Source organism: Erythrolamprus reginae, chromosome 6, assembly GCF_031021105.1.
Source record: "Erythrolamprus reginae isolate rEryReg1 chromosome 6, rEryReg1.hap1, whole genome shotgun sequence".
NCBI lineage: Eukaryota > Metazoa > Chordata > Lepidosauria > Squamata > Dipsadidae > Erythrolamprus > Erythrolamprus reginae.
In genome coordinates, this window is record NC_091955.1 from 66,152,541 (window position 1) to 66,169,186 (window position 16,646).

Below are 16,646 nucleotides of genomic sequence, written 5' to 3' on the forward strand. Positions count from 1 at the left end.
TTTTTTTTTTCCCTTCCCGGGCTGGGGGGGGGAGGCGAAGGAGGCGCGGGCTTCTCCAAGCGGCAACGAAGGTGAAACAGGAGGGGGTGGTGAGAGTGAGGAGGCTTTTTTTTTTTTTTTTGGCTCGCGTCTCGTGCGTTCGGCGGGCGCGCGCGGACGGCGAAGATGGCCCACGCGCGTGCGCCGGCGCATTCTCGCCCCGCGCGCGTGTGCGCGAGCCGGTCGCTCTAGGAGAGCCGCCGTCGCGGGAACGCCGCCGCCAACAACAACCCGCCTCAGTCAGTCAGTCAGTCGCTGAGCCAGAGGGAGAAAGGGAAGGCGAGGGAGCGGGCGGGATTATTATGGGCTGTGGGTGCTGCTGCTGCTGCTGAGCAAAGATGGAGCTCTCTGCAGTGGGCGAGCGGGTCTTCGCGGCCGAATCCATCATCAAGCGGAGGATCCGAAAGGTGAGTGGCGGGCCGGCGGGGTGGAGTGGGGGGGGGGCTCTCCTTGGGGGTCGCTGCCGTTGACAGCCTCGCTAACCCGCTTTCCCCCCCCCCCACCTTTTTTTCCTACACCTCCTTTTTCCGCTCCCTCCTTCCCGCCCACGTTATTTTGCAGGGACGCATCGAATACCTGGTGAAATGGAAAGGCTGGGCCATCAAGTGAGTGGCTGGCTGGCTCTCCGCGCGAAAAGCCCCGTTCCCGCCTCTTGGGGCCTGGCCGGGCTGGGCGCTCTGCCTTCCCTCTCTCTTGGGAGACGAGACCCACGGGGCCAAGTGGGCGGTTTTGGCTGCCTCCTCTCTCTCCCGTCCCCCCCCCTCCACTCCCTCCCCAACTTCTCGGCCCACACGTGAACACCGTTGTCACCCCGAATTCTGTTGGTCTGAATCCCTGCAGGTACAGCACTTGGGAACCCGAGGAAAATATCCTAGACTCTCGCTTGATTGTAGCCTTTGAGCAAAAGTGAGTTCAAGTCTTGAAAAAGAATCAGAAGAAGGATTTATTTATTTGTTTGTTTTGCCAAGTGCATATATTGGTGGTGCACAAAGATAGTCTTCGGAGAGGGGTGGCATACAAATCTAATAAATAATAATAATGTTCATATACACAATACAGTACTAGTAATAATACTATTCATATACATGATACTAGTAAAAAAGAAACATTAGGACAGGGCACGGAAGGCATGCTGATGCACTTTTGCATGCCCCTTACTCTGACCATTTAGGAATCTGGAGAGGTCAACAGTCTAAGGTTAAAGTTTTGGGGGTTGGGAGATGTTACTACAGAGTCTGATAGTGAGTTCCATGCATCAACTACTCAGTTACTAAAGTCATATTTCCTGCAGTCGAGTTTAGAACGGTTTACATTCAGTTTGTATCTGTTGAATTGCTGTGGCTTTATTTTCTGTAGTCAAGAAGTTAAAATGTTTATTTTAGAAGAACTTGGTTCGTGTTTGCGCTTTTTCTTTTTAAAAAAAGGGTTAATTTCTTTTCCCCACCTCAACAAGGGAACGAGAGCGTGAACTTTATGGACCTAAGAAGAGAGGACCGAAACCTAAAACTTTTCTGCTAAAGGTAACTTCTGTTTCATAACTTGATGGTTGATTAAGGTTTAGGGGGTTCTGTTTAGATATTAAAAAGTGGAATTGGAAAGGAATAGATAAAAACCCAATGTTATTTGGTCTTCTTCATTATGGTTGAATACAGTCTCTAACTGATAAATCTGACAAACTGTCATTTGCAATCAGTGTGATGACAAAACAGAAGCTTGTTTCACTGAATCCTACATTTCAGTGCCTTTGAGATGGCACTGACCAATGGCTATAAACCATCCGCTTTAATTTGTCAGGCTTTTAAAAATTGACCTTATTTTGAATAAAATAGTAGCTGTTTGATTTCAAAAAAGTGAAGAAGTTACTCCTAATTATCATTGGAAGAGAGATCAACAGAAAACCACATTTTTTTTAAAAAAAATGCCAGTAGAAGTAATTATTATTATTATTATTATTATTATTATTATTATTATTATTTAGATTTGTATACCGCCCCTCTCCGGAGACCCGAAGCAGTTTACAACAACAAAACAATACAAATCAAATAGTTAAAAAAGACAATTTAAAAACCCTTAATATAAAAAACAATCATACATCTCATACAAACCATACATGAAGTGGGGAGGGACCAGGGGAATCAATTTCCCCATGCCTGACGACAGGTGGGTTTTAAGAAGTTTATGAAAGGCAAGGAGGGTGGGGGCAGTCCTAATCTCCGGGAGGAGTTGGTTTCAGAGGGTCGGGGCCGCCACAGAGAAGGCTCTTCCCCTGGGTCCCGCCAAACAACATTGTTTCGTCAATGGGACCCGGAGAAGGCCAACTCTGTGTTTATGGTGTTACCAAGAAAATTACAAGGACATTATATGTTAGTTTAGGCACTACTGTGAAATGGCAGCTTTATAAATCATTTAAATTAAAAAGCAAGGGTTTATTATGGTCATAGATCAGCATAAAGTAAAGTCTTTACTACGTGTTTGAACATTCACAAGTTGCCCCACTGCATGGAGGGAAGTCAAGGTTTTGACTTGGACCCAGTATTTTTCAATATCTTCCTAAATGATTTAGATGAAGGAATAGACACTAAACTGGCAGGAATAGCCAAAACTCCAGAACACAAGCTTTGCAAAATTATCTTAACAGACTTGCCCTCTCTAATTTACAACTCTAATTGAGCCCTGAATTTCCATAGTAAATCATGAAAGTTGTAAAGCTGAGGCACCCATGTGACCAACCTGATTTTACATATTTTTTGTAATCAGTTGTTAAGTGAACACAGTATCCTTAAGCAAATGCCACAATTGTTAAGGAAATCCATTTATTCCTATGGGCATTTTAATGCTAGAAACTGGTTGAAAAATCCAGAAACTGCCCAAAACTATAAATTGAAGTCATGTGTACACCGCAATTAGCCATAAAAGTGAACCTGTTGCCAAGTGTGCCTATGTGACCATGGGAGGGGAGGGGTTTACAGCACCATAAGAACTCTAGAACCAGTTTTCTGTGGGGTGGATTTTCTAGCTTTTGTGGGATCCATCATAATTTTGAACGGTAAGTGAGGAGTTCCTGTAATTGACTTAGCCTAAACATTAACTGGATGCCATTACAGTCTTTATGACTTTTCTAGCATAGTATTGAGAAGATCTGTCTAAAAGATTAATGATTGCTGCTAGGTACATTACAATGTTTAGGATCAGAAATATTTTTGCTAATTCTGGAAAAGTGAATTTCATTACATTGCTTGTTTTTGAAGGAGTCGATTCCTTTTTAAGTGACTAGGCATCATAATGATTGACACTATCTAAAAGATCAGTAGATCAGTCTATGGGCGATTGCTAGTCATCCATGAATCAAAGAGCCAAATAGATTTTTCTTGATTAAAAATAAAAGTTTGCAGATCTTACATTTGTAGCAAATTGCCTGCTGTATATTCCTAACAATTTTGTGGTGACATAAATAAATTACATTTTAATGGTTAAATATTTCTACTTGAAATACTGTTTCTTGTTTAATAGTGTCTTTATCCAAATTTTACATTTTTGTGTGTGTATACACATGCATGCATGCATACATACATACATACATACATACATGCATACATACATACATAATATATTTTAGATACATAAAAATTTTATATCATGTCTCACTTCTCTGGTGAGTAGCTAAGATAACTGATTTCTTTGGATGGTCTGGAAAAGGGTCTGCTTTTAGCTAACAGTATATTCACCGAAACTATTTGTCCTATGAACTGTTAATTATATAAGCCTTACCTTTGTGTGTTTTTTTAATTTGGGCAAACTAATTTGTACTGTACACATAGTAAAGACTTTAATTTATGCTGATATTTAATTTAAGCTGTATTAGAAATCCAGAACTCCTTCGTCACTTTATCTTTTTTGGCTTTGTGTTTAGAATTGTGTTCCTAACTCTAAGGATGCTGGACTCCAGCACATAGAATATATTTTATTCCAGTCTAACTCTATGTTTTTCCTTTCATCCCATCTACTGCAGGCTCGGGCCCAAGCAGAGGCCCTACACATTGGGGATGTTCATTTGTCTGTCAAGCCTAGTTCTAGCACATCCTCAGCAAAACTGCACTCCAGTGCTGCAGTGCACCGGCTCAAGAAGGACATCCGAAGATGCCACCGAATGTCCCGGCGCCCATTGCCCCGCCCGGATCCACAAAACAGTGGAGTGGGTGGGAGCACTGGCCTACGCCCCCCTGTCTCTCCTTTCTCAGAGACGGTTCGCATCATCAACCGCAAAGTGAAACCTCGTGAGCCCAAGCGTAGTCGTATTATTCTCAATCTGAAAGTCATTGATAAAAGTGGCAAAGGAGCAAGTGGGGGAGGAAACTTGGCACGTACTAAGATCCCGTCCCGAAATCGTGTAATTGGTAAGAGCAAGAAGTTTAGTGAGAGCATGCTTCGTAATCAGATCCGCCACATGAAATTCGGAAGCTTCCCTCTGTATAACAAGCCATCTGTTCCAACCCCATCATTAGAAGGGAAGACAGAGGCAGGAGGTTCCCAAGGTGCTTCTTGTGGACTCATGGGCTCTTCTGCCTATGATGCCCGCAGCTCCAGCTCCTCCGACTGCCCCTCACCAGCTCCACACTCTTCATCTGATCCAGATGATTCCCCACCAAAGCTGCTTCCCGAGATTCTGAATCCTGCCGTTCCTGACTGGCGTGAATCTGAGGTCCTCGATCTGTCAATTCCACCTGAGTCAGCAGTGACCAGTAAGCAGTCACCTTCCAGAGGGAATGGAGTAGGTCAGAGCCCATCGTCTCCACTGTCTTCTGACCCAGAACAGGAGGCTGGTGATTGGCGACCTGAAATGTCTCCATGCTCTAATGTGGTCGTTACTGATGTCACCAGCAACCTATTAACGGTCACAATCAAGGAATTCTGCAATGCTGAAGATTTTGAAAAAGTGGCAGCAGCTGGAGGTGGTGGAGGGGGAGGAGGAGGAGGAGGCAAATAAAGAGGTGTATTCCTCTTTCACAAGTGTTAGGGGAGGGGGAGGCTATACTGCAAGACCATGCATGGTATGAATGCTTTCTTCTCTCTCTTCCTTCTCATCTGTTCTTTCTCGTTTTGCTTGGAAATTAAGTTGATAGAGGAATGGAAATAGATGTGCTTGAAATTCTCCAATGTCACAGCTGTTAGGACTCTTGCTGGGAAATAAATTTTCCTTTTGTGCATATTTGGAGGTCTTCAAAAATTGCATCTTTTTGACAGGAAACTGGTAAATAAGAACTTGGGAGAATTGTGGGTATATTAAGTGAATGATATATTTTCTCCTTGTGTTAAAAAAAAAGCAACAAAAAGTAACCCTTTATCCAAACTCAAAGTAGGGAGTTTATTTTCCGTGAATTGCCACTTTATTTCTGTCAACTTTCCTAAATATTTGTGATTTGACAAAGATAATTTGGATTGACAGTATCCAAGAAAACGTTACCATAGTTATGGGAAACTGCTACAGAGTTTAGAAACCATTACAGAACTTCATAGGGATTGGCTGAGCCTAATCCTGCAGTGCATTTCTGAATGTTGTTCCACTGTGCATATATGAGAAGTGCAAAGAAGGTTGTTCTGCAGCATTTGTATGCCCACTTATAGCACTTGGCTTAGGCCCATTTTCCCTTTTTCATCAGCCTTGAACTATATCTCTAATAGTTCCTGATTGTAATACATTTTGTATTTTTTTTACTGTTAAGCTAAAGCTGCTTCAATCTTATGAAGCTGTTAATCTTATCTTGCATCATTTGTTCTTTACATATCAGATGCATGAGTTTTATTTTTTCTGAAACATTATTTCAAAAAAAAGTGGGTCCTAATACTCCTTTAGAAAAGTGCATTGAGATGCAGCCCACTATTCTTATTTAGATTGGTGTATTTAGTTATATGTCAGCAAAGTAGGAAAAAGGTGTTTGCTGTGCTTTTCCTTCTTACAATTTTTCTCTCCGTAAAAGAGATGGAAGAACATTCATTTCTGCAGTTCCCAAGATTTCAAATTGCCTGTACAGTTGCCAACCAAAGGTGCTAAGAACATATTGTAAACATTTATTATATGTCTCTTGGATCTTGGTATGTTTTTTGGGAGACAGTGTGTATGTTTAGTGTACGCTTGCCTCTTCTTCCCATCTACCAGCCTATCATACCTTCCTTTCGTTTAATCCATCTTTACTGAAACATTAGTACTCTGCTTTGTAAGCAAATAATGTAGTTGCTTCTGCTATATTGCCTCCACCTCCACCACCTACAAGTGTTAGGAACAATGACTCCATATGTTGATGACTAACATTCACTGAAGTATTGCTTCAGATTTCCACTTCATAATTCTTTTCTCACATGTTTCAGCTTTGATGCAAACTTCTCCTTCCCTGAACTATACCTCCAATTTGTTAGTAGTGGCACATGTGGGTATGTATGTAGTGTTGTCCAGCAAACTATTTATACATTGTTACATTATGATGGGAAGGACGTGTTTGAGGTAATTCTTAAGGGCTCAACTGCATGCTATGCTGTCACTGAAATAACTAACTCTTGTTCTTAATGGCATGTCTCTTCTCTAAGTTCCAATCTGAATGTATCCAATCTTTTAAGATTTTTTGTTTCATTTTGTTTTGTTCTTTTAAAGTTTATCAACAATATATGTGAAGCCTGGTGCTGCAAATACTATGGCATTTACTGATTGATTGATAAGATTTTAAAAAGCAGTGATTTCATTTCATTCTTCACACTTTTCTTTCTTCTGTGTTTTCTTTTTAACATTTATCTCTTTCTTTCAAGCTTTGTAGAATTCTATTTGTTTATATTCATGCTTAAGAAGAAATCAGAACTTTGTTAGAAAAAAAATTGAGTGCTGTTATCTGTTAAGAGTTCTATACATAGTTCTTCAGTGTCTATACATAGATGCCTACCAAAAGCAAAGTTTATGATGTTAAGCAGTGTGTTATTCGTGACAGTTTGAGTGCAGTGAATATTGAAGAAATATTCAAGTTTTACTGTTATCCAATCTTACATTCTCTTTAGTGTCTTTTAATTTTTTTAAATGAATGAATTCTACGAGGTGTGCAGGGTTTTTACCTCCATGCTCCTCCCACTTATATATAACTCCAAGGCTTTCTGTTTTTCTACAGATGCATGCTTTGGAATTCACTGTTTATAATTTTTTGTGAAATTGGTAAGACAAGCTGTATCATTGCATTGCCTCAGAAGAATAGGAGGCATTATCATGAGAGTTTATTTTAATGGCTTCAAAGGTGGGTGGGCTGGGCTAAGGATAGAGATATATCATAAGGAGAGAACAGGGAGACTTGTATTTAAAAAGATTTTAAGAGAAAAAATAGAATTATTTTATGAAACTTCAAGAGGAAATATAAGGGTGGTTGAATCATGTTCTACAATTGTTTATTTTTGTGGCATTTTGTCAGAAACAAATTAGATAGTCATTGTAAAAAGGAATTTCAATAGGAAACTTCAGATAATTTAGCACACAATCTCTCGGCCCATTTCCCCTTGTTTCCTGGAGTCGTTTCTGTGAGTTTCCATAGAATATGATTTTTATCTTTCTTAGAGGTATTATGACAAAATAATCATTAACAAACTGGCTGACTTCAACGTAAAGCTCCTCCAAATGCATCAAACAGGTTTCGTTTGATTTTATTCCATCCAAAAAGAGATCAACTTCTAGAAATAGTGGAGTGTGTGCCTGGAGAAAATGAAAGAGGGAGATCAGATAATTTATTCCTCTTTTATGACCATTTTAACATGAAGATATCGGGTATACATTTTATGCACTAAATACTTGCTCAGGAGGTATATCTGCTTAAAAGTAACACGCTCATGTTTACTGCCTCTTAAGGCGTTAAATTTCCTCCACACACTTTTGTCCTTTACTATGATACATGGAAAACAAATAAGGAATTTTTTTTTGTTTGTTTACATAATATGAAAAGCGCTTGAGGGAAAGTCAAAGGCTGAAACTTGTAGGACTTATCACATGCTGCTTGAATAGCAATTCCTCAACTGCTATAATTGTCACTATAGCAAGTGTTTAAAAATGAAAAGCAGTAAATTAAGGGTGGAAAAATTATGGTCCAAAAGCTGCATGTGGCCCTCCAGCATCTAATTCGTGGGGCTAAATATCTGGGCCTGTTTCTTAGTTTTAGATGTTTCAAGGAATGCAATGATTGTTTTAAAACTCAACATACTAATGTAGCACCTACTGTACTCCTGAACCCCTCTTCTCAAATGGAGCCTAGCCTTTCCCATTTAACATCTGACGTAGCTCTTGAGTTAATGGAAGTTGTATGCTCCTTCACTATAATTATTATTCCTTAAATCCATTTGGAGTAGTAGCATTTGCAGTGTTAGATTTGCCTAGTTTTGTCTTGCTTGTGCTGATCGCTGGAGATTTAGCCAAAAACATTTAAACAAGTGGTGTTTGAATAAGAAAACTCTGGCAGGTTGCTATTGAGCCAGTCTGGTAAATCAGAAAATGGTGCTAATTGTTAGTTGTATGGCTATTATCTCTTCTATCATTATAACCAGCAGACTACTTTTAAGAATAGGCTAAGGTTGGTGAACTAGAGTAATCAATTCACAGACGTGTAAGGGATTTGAGCCAGTTTGATGCAAAGAAATGCCTGCTTTTGGACTATAAAATAGACTCCTAGCAGCTTCTAATTAATTTGGGAGTTTCTGCAACGTACCAACCTAGTTGCTCTTGCCTGTTTCTAGGAGCTAGAAAATTTATTCACATCAAAAAGAAGCATCTCCTTTAAGGGCAGGGAAGACCAGTTATGTGAAATACCGGAATACAAGATTGTTCTTGCCTTAAATTATTTTTCCCTTCCTAGTTTGACACAAACTCTATAAAAGCAAATTGTGTCGATCTTTTCTGTTCAAAGGAATCCTCGTTTCATGATGCAGTCATACCACTAGAGGGTAATATAGAGCTATTGTTATGTTTTAATGATTTGAGCTTTGTTTATTACCTTTAATTTCTCCTTATGTGATAAAGCATAAAAGCCCTTCTATACAAACAGTCTGTGCAAAAATGCTGTGTGAGGCGTAGGTATGGGTTTTCTTTGTATCTGTGCCATGCTTGTGGCCACTTTTGTTATTAGGAGAGTTTGATGGGGTGGGGATTAAGAAAGAACACTAGTTTTGCAAATAAAAGGGGGAAAAGAAAAAAGGAAAAGTTCTTTTTTTAAAAAAAGAGAAGATTTTTACAGACAGAAAGAGGATAGAGATTTTAAAATATTAAATGCAGTAATTGCACAAATGTAGTGATATTAGCTGGTCCTTAAAGAAAAGAGTATTTTTACAATTATGAATGGTAGAGGATGGTATTCAGATAATTTAAATTGGGAAGGAAGAGCAAAGAATGTAAGAAGAGATGGAGCTTCCAAACTGAGGAAGCAAATCCTTATCTTAGAGAAAATTCTTCCTTCCGTTACCCTTAACTTGAAGGAGTAGGGAGAGTGCCTCCTTCCATAGTCATGAAGCCAGAATTTAGCCTTGTTCTGTTTGTCAGGCAGGACTATGTGGCATTTTATTATTAACTTGTTCGTGCAAGTTATCAGTTGTACTTCATGATGATCTGCTGAATTGAATGGGACATGTTGCTGCTTTGTGGTTTTCAGTAAGATCTGGGATCTCTGACAAACAAGATGTATGTGTGTTTGGTAGCTGTGAAGGAAAACATACCCTTATAATCTGGCAAAACGTTCAGTGACAAAGTCAGTTCATACTGAAAGTATATACCAGAAATTCTTTTTCTAACCAAATCTAACATCTTTCGTACTTGTATGACCAAGATTTTTACAAATGGGTAATAGCTTTCCTACATTAAGAGATACGATCAGGACCTCTTGAAAAAAGCAAAAACAGAAGCAATTTTTCCACATTGGCATAGTCCAAATGCGTTGGAATTGCAACTCCTCAAATTCCTCATCATTCAGTAGTTACAATGTGTAAGGAAGTTGGAGAACCACAATATGGGAAAAACTGCACTAAACTAATTCTGATGGCTTGGGCCATGGTGATTATTTTCATCCTGTGATATAAAGAAAAGGATATGAAAAAGCAAATATAGCCTTGCAAATCAAATACAGTATACTATTAAAATATTTAAGGAAGATATATAATGAAAGGGCAATATGATGCACGTAATTCACAATTGCCCAAGGTGGCAATTGTGTATTTATGTTATCCATAAAAATCTTCTATGAAATGTTGATTGTAGAAGCTGAGTGCGAACAAGTGCTAGGAAAGAATTCACACAACCTAATGGCAGTGTAACAGTAATGCCTAGATTAAATTTCCTAGATTAAACCAGACCTTGTAAACTAAATGTGTGAATACCATGTTAGTCATATGGGCAAATGCAGATCAGATCATTAATGTAGAAATTATAAGGCAGGCATTAGACAAGAATGGGGAAGGATAGCTGTTCTAGTGTAGTACTGTAATATTTGTTATAATTTTGATATTTTTGCTTGCATGGAAGTTTGCATTTTTGTTTTGGTTCTTAATGTTTAATGTCTCAAACTTGCAACAAGGATTAATGGAAAATTGAAATCTACTTAAGAAATATTAGATGTATTATCAATGAAACATACTACTGCTCCCTAATATATCCAGATTTGTGCCTGCATTTTACAGATAACTATTTTTCATCTATTCACTCTTAGAAAAGCTTTCTCAGCTATTTTTTACTGGTTGAACTATGATACTTTGCTCACTGAGATTACTATTTCACACCATACTAATCAAACTTTCTTATATCCTCTGGATAGATAAGACTACCCTCTAAACACTGAAAAGGCTTGTAATTCAACCTGTTTGGAGAGCTTAAGACTAGAGAAGGGGATGCTCCTGCAGCTATGCAGCACATAGAACTTTCTGTGTCTCCTTAAAGTAGCTGCATTCTTTCTCAATATCATATAGCAGCTCCCATGATCTTGGGAGAAGACACAGCCACGTATGATATTGCAGACAGATATTGTATTCATGCTCCTCAATATTCCCAGATGTCTTCCAGAGATAAATCCAATCACAGCACAGCCTTAGGTTGTTGGTTGAATTGATACATGAAATGGGCTATGGCAACAATAAGCCACTCTTCAGGTTTTGTGGATCCTTTTCAAGGGGATAATTTCTTTTGTTGCTCAATAACTTAGTCCAGCCTGTTTGAAGATTATCTCTCTGTGTATATTATTGCGATTGGTTGTTTTTAATTGATTTTTAAAATAATGTTAGCTGCCCAGAGCGGCTGCTAATGAGATGGGTAGCTATATAAATTATCTGAAATAAATTACAGAAGAATAAGCCCTTTATTTTAATTTCTGTTTAACAGGGATGGAGTACTAACTGAGTTGAGTTGTCAGTGTAAGATGTACATTTCTTTTTCTGTTTAGAATAAATTTTGATTTCTTTGCTGCATTTCCTGCTGTCCATCTTTTATAAAGCCTAGATTTAGGTAATTGATATGGAGGGGAAAACAAGATAGTGAAGAGAATTCACAAACTGCCCCTATGTGGGGAATTTTGTTTATGAAGTAAATGGGAAAATGTTGGGATCCAACGGTTGTAGGATTCCTGTTGGGTCATGGGTAAAGTAATGTAATAGATATGGAATGTATTTCTAGTTGGTCAGGTTCCACTACCATTGTGTCTCCGTTCGCACTCCTTGCTTCCTGCCCCAAGGCTTTGCACTGTTTTGCCTGGTGCATTCATGTTCCAGTGTTGCTTGCTTTGCTGTTTTTGTGACTGCTGATGGTGCAAAGCTGGGATATTTTCCAATATAAGTATATGTACTATGTATATATCAATAAATAATCCTCCACTTAACCCTCCACCCTGCTTTGTGATAACAAAGACAGCTTGGGCCAGTAGTATGACCATAATTTTGAGAACTAGGAATACCTAGTTGTGGTCTAAAAGAATGCTGTGATTTATAAGCTGTTTAGTTTTATTTTCAAGATCTCCTTTTCCTCTAGCTGAAATTGGTTTTAAGAGGAAGAGGAGAAACTTGCTGTTCTTAGTGCTTATAAACACTTCTGAATATTTATACTTTCCTTTAGTATTTCCCTAATTAAATATTAGCTTTCACTTAACTTACACATTGAGAATCCTAAGAGATGAAGTTTGGGATTGGAAAATTCTACTTCTTCACATGCCTTTTTTTCATTTTGATACACCCTCTAATCTCACCTATACACGACCTTTTTTAATGGCTTAAAGATTATTTATCAGTGTTACTTCTGAATGATTAAGTGGGGTGAAAAACATGAAACTTCCTTACACTCTGGTGTTAGCTGTTTATTCAGTCTGGCTGAGTACTGATTATACTTATGGGCATGATCTCTGTGAGAAAGAGAGATTTCAAGCCTCCATTCCAGCAAAATATGTTGCAATTAAGTTCTATGCTTCCTAATATAACAAGTATATCCCTTTGCTTATATCAAGTCCTGAATATTTTTTCTACTGTATACTTTGAGAGGGAACTTCTAAAGCTCAAAGGTAGATGAAATTATCATGCAACTATCCAGACATAGTTGCATGATAATTCTATGCATGACATAGAATCAGAATCTTCCCCAAGTTCAGAGTTTTGCAATTGGTAAATTGTACAATTGACATTCAACATCTAAAAATATTGGAATATTTAAATTCCTTTTTAAATGGCTGCTGACTGTAAGCAAAGCTTGATGAGAAAAAAGGTCATAATTAGTTCTTAGCCAAATTCTGAATAATGATTGCATATTTTTAGTGTCAAATATTTTTAGGAAAGGTGCACAAGGTTTCAGATTCATAATATTTTAAGTATGAAACAATTCTGACCATTCCAGAAGTGTTTTGAAACCAATATGATCTATTTGATACTCAAGATTTATTCCTTGAATTTGAAATGGCTTCAGCTCAAAATAATTCTGGAATAGTGCAGATAATCCATTTTAAACTTGAAACAACTCTTGTGAACTTGAAACCGAGTATTTTAAGCCCCTGTTTGTTATAAATATGTGCAATTGTTCTTAATTGTAAAATTAGAATCCTTCAAAATCTAGATTACTTTTTTGCAAAATGTCATTTGCATACATACCTATAAGTGTTCTATAGATGCATATGTATACATTCATGTACATAAGATCATTGAAATACATACGGCTTAATTAAGGAAAAATAATTGCTGAACAAAACCAATCCAATCTCAGTTACTGTATGTTATGAAAATGTGATAGTTATGGTATTAGGAAAACTAAATTCCTCTGGGGATTGATAGATGTAACTTACAGCATCTTCATTATTAGTTCTGCAGAGACTTGTAATCCAACAACATCTGAAAAGCCATTTTATCCTACAATTGGTAATAGCAATTGTTCATTTAAGTACAAAAATTCTACAGTGCTCAGATAAATCCTTTGGGATTTAACTGGTTGTATTTTTTTTTCAGTAGAATAGATAATTTTCCCCTGAATTTTTCTAAATATCACAGTTAAAATGTTGACAAGGAAAAAGCATGCCCAGAGATGTCTGGTTCCTGAATCTCATAATTTCCTAATGAGTGGCCCTTATGTGGCCCTTGCCTCATACAGGCTGCAGAGAACATCTGAACAGGCATCAAATTCTTTGCTTGTGAAGATGGAAGAAAGCTGCAGTGCAGTTTTACATAACAGTACTTACCAAAAAAAGTACTTGAGGAGAAAGAAACCACACCTAGTATATGAATAGGCAAGACAGAAAAGTAGGAGAAAACCAAGGAATACACTGTTTTTAAAATGAATTTTATCTTTGCAGTGGACAATACATTGTTTAGAGGTGAAGCTGCTTGGGAAATTATTGTAAATGTTTCCTTTGATTGAATTCATTTAGATCATTTCGAACCACGAAGAACTTGGTTCCTGGTTTATATAGCACTTAAAAATATTGTAAGCACATAATTTAAACTCTGCAATTATCATATTGGCAAACTTTTTGTGCCATGTAAAAAGATCCCCCTTTATCTAAGAATGCTTCCCCATTCCCCAGTTTGTGTCTGTCAAATAATGAACTATTCCTCCTTATAGGAATGACTTGTAGCAGTGAATATTTATTATTCAGAAGACAACAGAGAGCCTGTTAAGATTCTTTATTTTGCAGCATTTGGAAATAGTTATATGTATTTACATGTTTTGTTATAGTTTGAGGCACTTCAACAAATAGGAATTTTTCTGTGTTTCATATTTGATTGTCAGGAAAGCACTCCCTGATTCTGCTGCATTATCACTGTTTTATCAAGCTAGGTAAATATTTCAATTATCTCTATCTGTCGTTGCAGGCTGCAGTTAGTAGTGTGAGACAGCCCTGTGATGTTTATAGGACTTTATCAGCAATAAGGTAGATACCCTATGATTTGGTAACATAGACGTTTTTATAGCTGCATCACTCGAGTTCAATTCCAAACGGCACTTTGGAGCATATAAGAGCAGGAATGTAACACTTGTCTGCATTTCTTTAAAGCAGCCATATCATCTCAGTGATGTACTGATGCTTTAAAGATCTGTAGAGAGAGAGATTATGTTTTCACTCTCGTGTTCTCCAAGATACCTTTTGGGAAATGAATCTGAATACTGCAAGCCTTAATAGTTTTAAAACCAAGAGTTTACAGGACCTGAAATGCAAAAAAAGAACGCAGGAAAAAATGATGGGAAAATATGTAAATATTTTCAAGGTGACAACTAAGTACATAATATTAGTGCTATCACATACAGATTAATATAACTAACAGCTCTAGTGAAGTTCCTGATGTTTTATTCCTCTTAAATTCTTGAATATTATATCCAAGCTGCTTGAAATATATCTCACAATATGTCCTATTTGTTCTATTCAAGGAAAATCTCGTACTTTTACAGGGAGGCATATTCCTTTATTGCATACATTGTTAGACTTCCCAAGACCAGGTCTCAATCTTGTCAAAACTGATGCTCCTGGAGGGTGAAACCTCTAAGAAAAATTAATGGATTTGTGGTCCTTAATAACACATAAAGCATTTTGTAACTTGTTTAGAGTATTAATGTGGGCCTTACAAATGTTCAGATATTTGAGTGAATCTGCATCAACATGGGCATTTTGTTTTTACAAAGTTGAGACCTTATGGTGAGGAGTAATCGAAATTTAAATTTCTTAAGTTCTTACCTCTTGGCATACAAATAGGCTTTAAAAACAAGAGCTATATATCTGGTGACTATTTTGTATTATGAGAAAAATGCATTTAATGAAACAGTTGTACACGAATTAAATGTTATCTAATACTATGTTGTCTTAATTACTTTTTAAATATAGTGTTTGCATTTGCTTGGTTGCTTTTTAAAATCCAGTGTTCAACTGGCTAAACTGTCTGGAGTGAATGGCTGGGAAGCATTACACAGTGGGTGATTTAATCACCCATTGACATTTTTATTAGAGAAGGGGGTTGCTTTGAGTTTGCGGTGGGGGAAGTTATGCTAATTATTCTTGTATCCTTGTACATTTGTTCTTTCTGTTGCTCTTGAATATTGTATCAATGCCAGAACTGGGGAATTAAGAAGAGAAACCCCAATAAATTGTTACATTCCAAGCTATCTGTCTCAATTTTATGTTCAACCCTTTTGCATTGCTACACCAAAGACAGATCCGATCTCTTGATTTCACTGATTACCTTCAAGCAAAATAGGTCTGTGCTACAGCCAATATCTTATAGCAGTGAAGGCTAACCTTTTCTTCCTCGGGTGCCAAAAGAGGGTGTGCATAATTCAATGCCTGGGGACGGTGAAAACAGCTTCCCCGTCCCCTGGCGGCCCTCTGCGGAGAGGGGCGGCATACAAATCTAATAAATTATTATTGTTATTGTTTCCCAATTTCTGTTGGGCCCAGTAGGCTTGTGTTTCACTCTCCCCAGGCTCCAGAAGCTTCCCTGGAGCCAGGGGGAGGGTAAAAACACCCTCCCTCATCCTCCCGGAGGCTCTCTGGAAGCCAAAAACACCCACACACACACACAAAGCCTCTGTGCAGGCCAAAAATCAGCTGGCCGGCACACACATGCACGTTGGAGCTGAGCTAGGGCAATGGCTCACATGCCAGCAGATATGGCTCCGGGTGCACCCCTGCCATAGGTTTGCCATCACTGCAACATAGGCATTGTACTTCAATATACAGTACATATAATTATTTTGCCTACAGCCACTTCATTAAAATTAGTATAAATTCTTTTTCCCTCCTCTTCCTCTGTCTTTTGAAACAATAATTGATTTCCATTGTTAGTTTGCAAATTTTATTTTCAGAATACTTTCAGAAGTAATCACATTGATTTGGATGGATTATAAAATTCTAAATCTAACAGTACTGCAGAAATAAGATGTTTCAACGAAGGAATTTCTTCCTGTTTTGATTATTATGTCATAAGGATGTAACTGTGTATAGAAAAAGGAAAATTCATCTCAAATTTTACTTGTTTCTCTTCAAGTTTATTCTCCTGAACACCCTATTTGATTGCAAATGGAAATCTATGTTCTGTTTTTATTAAATGGATCTGAATTATATCTCAAGCCAATTACTATGATACTTTATCCCACCTTC

General features: G+C 37.8%; 1 protein-coding gene across 2 annotated transcripts; it reads left to right on the top strand.

Moving 5' to 3' along the window:
• Positions 1-15,648, top strand: CBX6 (chromobox 6). 2 transcript variants are annotated; one of them, XM_070756100.1, is made up of 5 exons: positions 1-446; positions 601-644; positions 880-945; positions 1,493-1,559; positions 4,049-15,648. In XM_070756100.1, the coding sequence occupies exons 1-5, from the start codon at positions 378-380 to the stop codon at positions 5,021-5,023; spliced, it is 1,221 nt and encodes a 406-aa protein (XP_070612201.1). In that variant the 5' UTR covers positions 1-377; the 3' UTR covers positions 5,024-15,648. The 2 variants fall into 2 exon arrangements, with proteins under 2 accessions (XP_070612201.1, XP_070612202.1); XM_070756101.1 differs by having other exon boundaries at positions 4,103-15,648.
• The last annotated feature ends 998 nt before the right edge of the window (positions 15,649-16,646 follow it).

Excerpts from the sequence above, each read along its gene's own strand:
- CBX6 (XM_070756100.1), top strand. The coding sequence starts at position 378 with ATGGAGCTCTCTGCAGTGGGCGAGCGGGTCTTCGCGGCCGAATCCATC. Across the intron at positions 447-600 it reads TCAAGCGGAGGATCCGAAAG|GGACGCATCGAATACCTGGT; the intron begins GTGAGTGGCGGG and ends GTTATTTTGCAG. Across the intron at positions 946-1,492 it reads ATTGTAGCCTTTGAGCAAAA|GGAACGAGAGCGTGAACTTT; the intron begins GTGAGTTCAAGT and ends CACCTCAACAAG.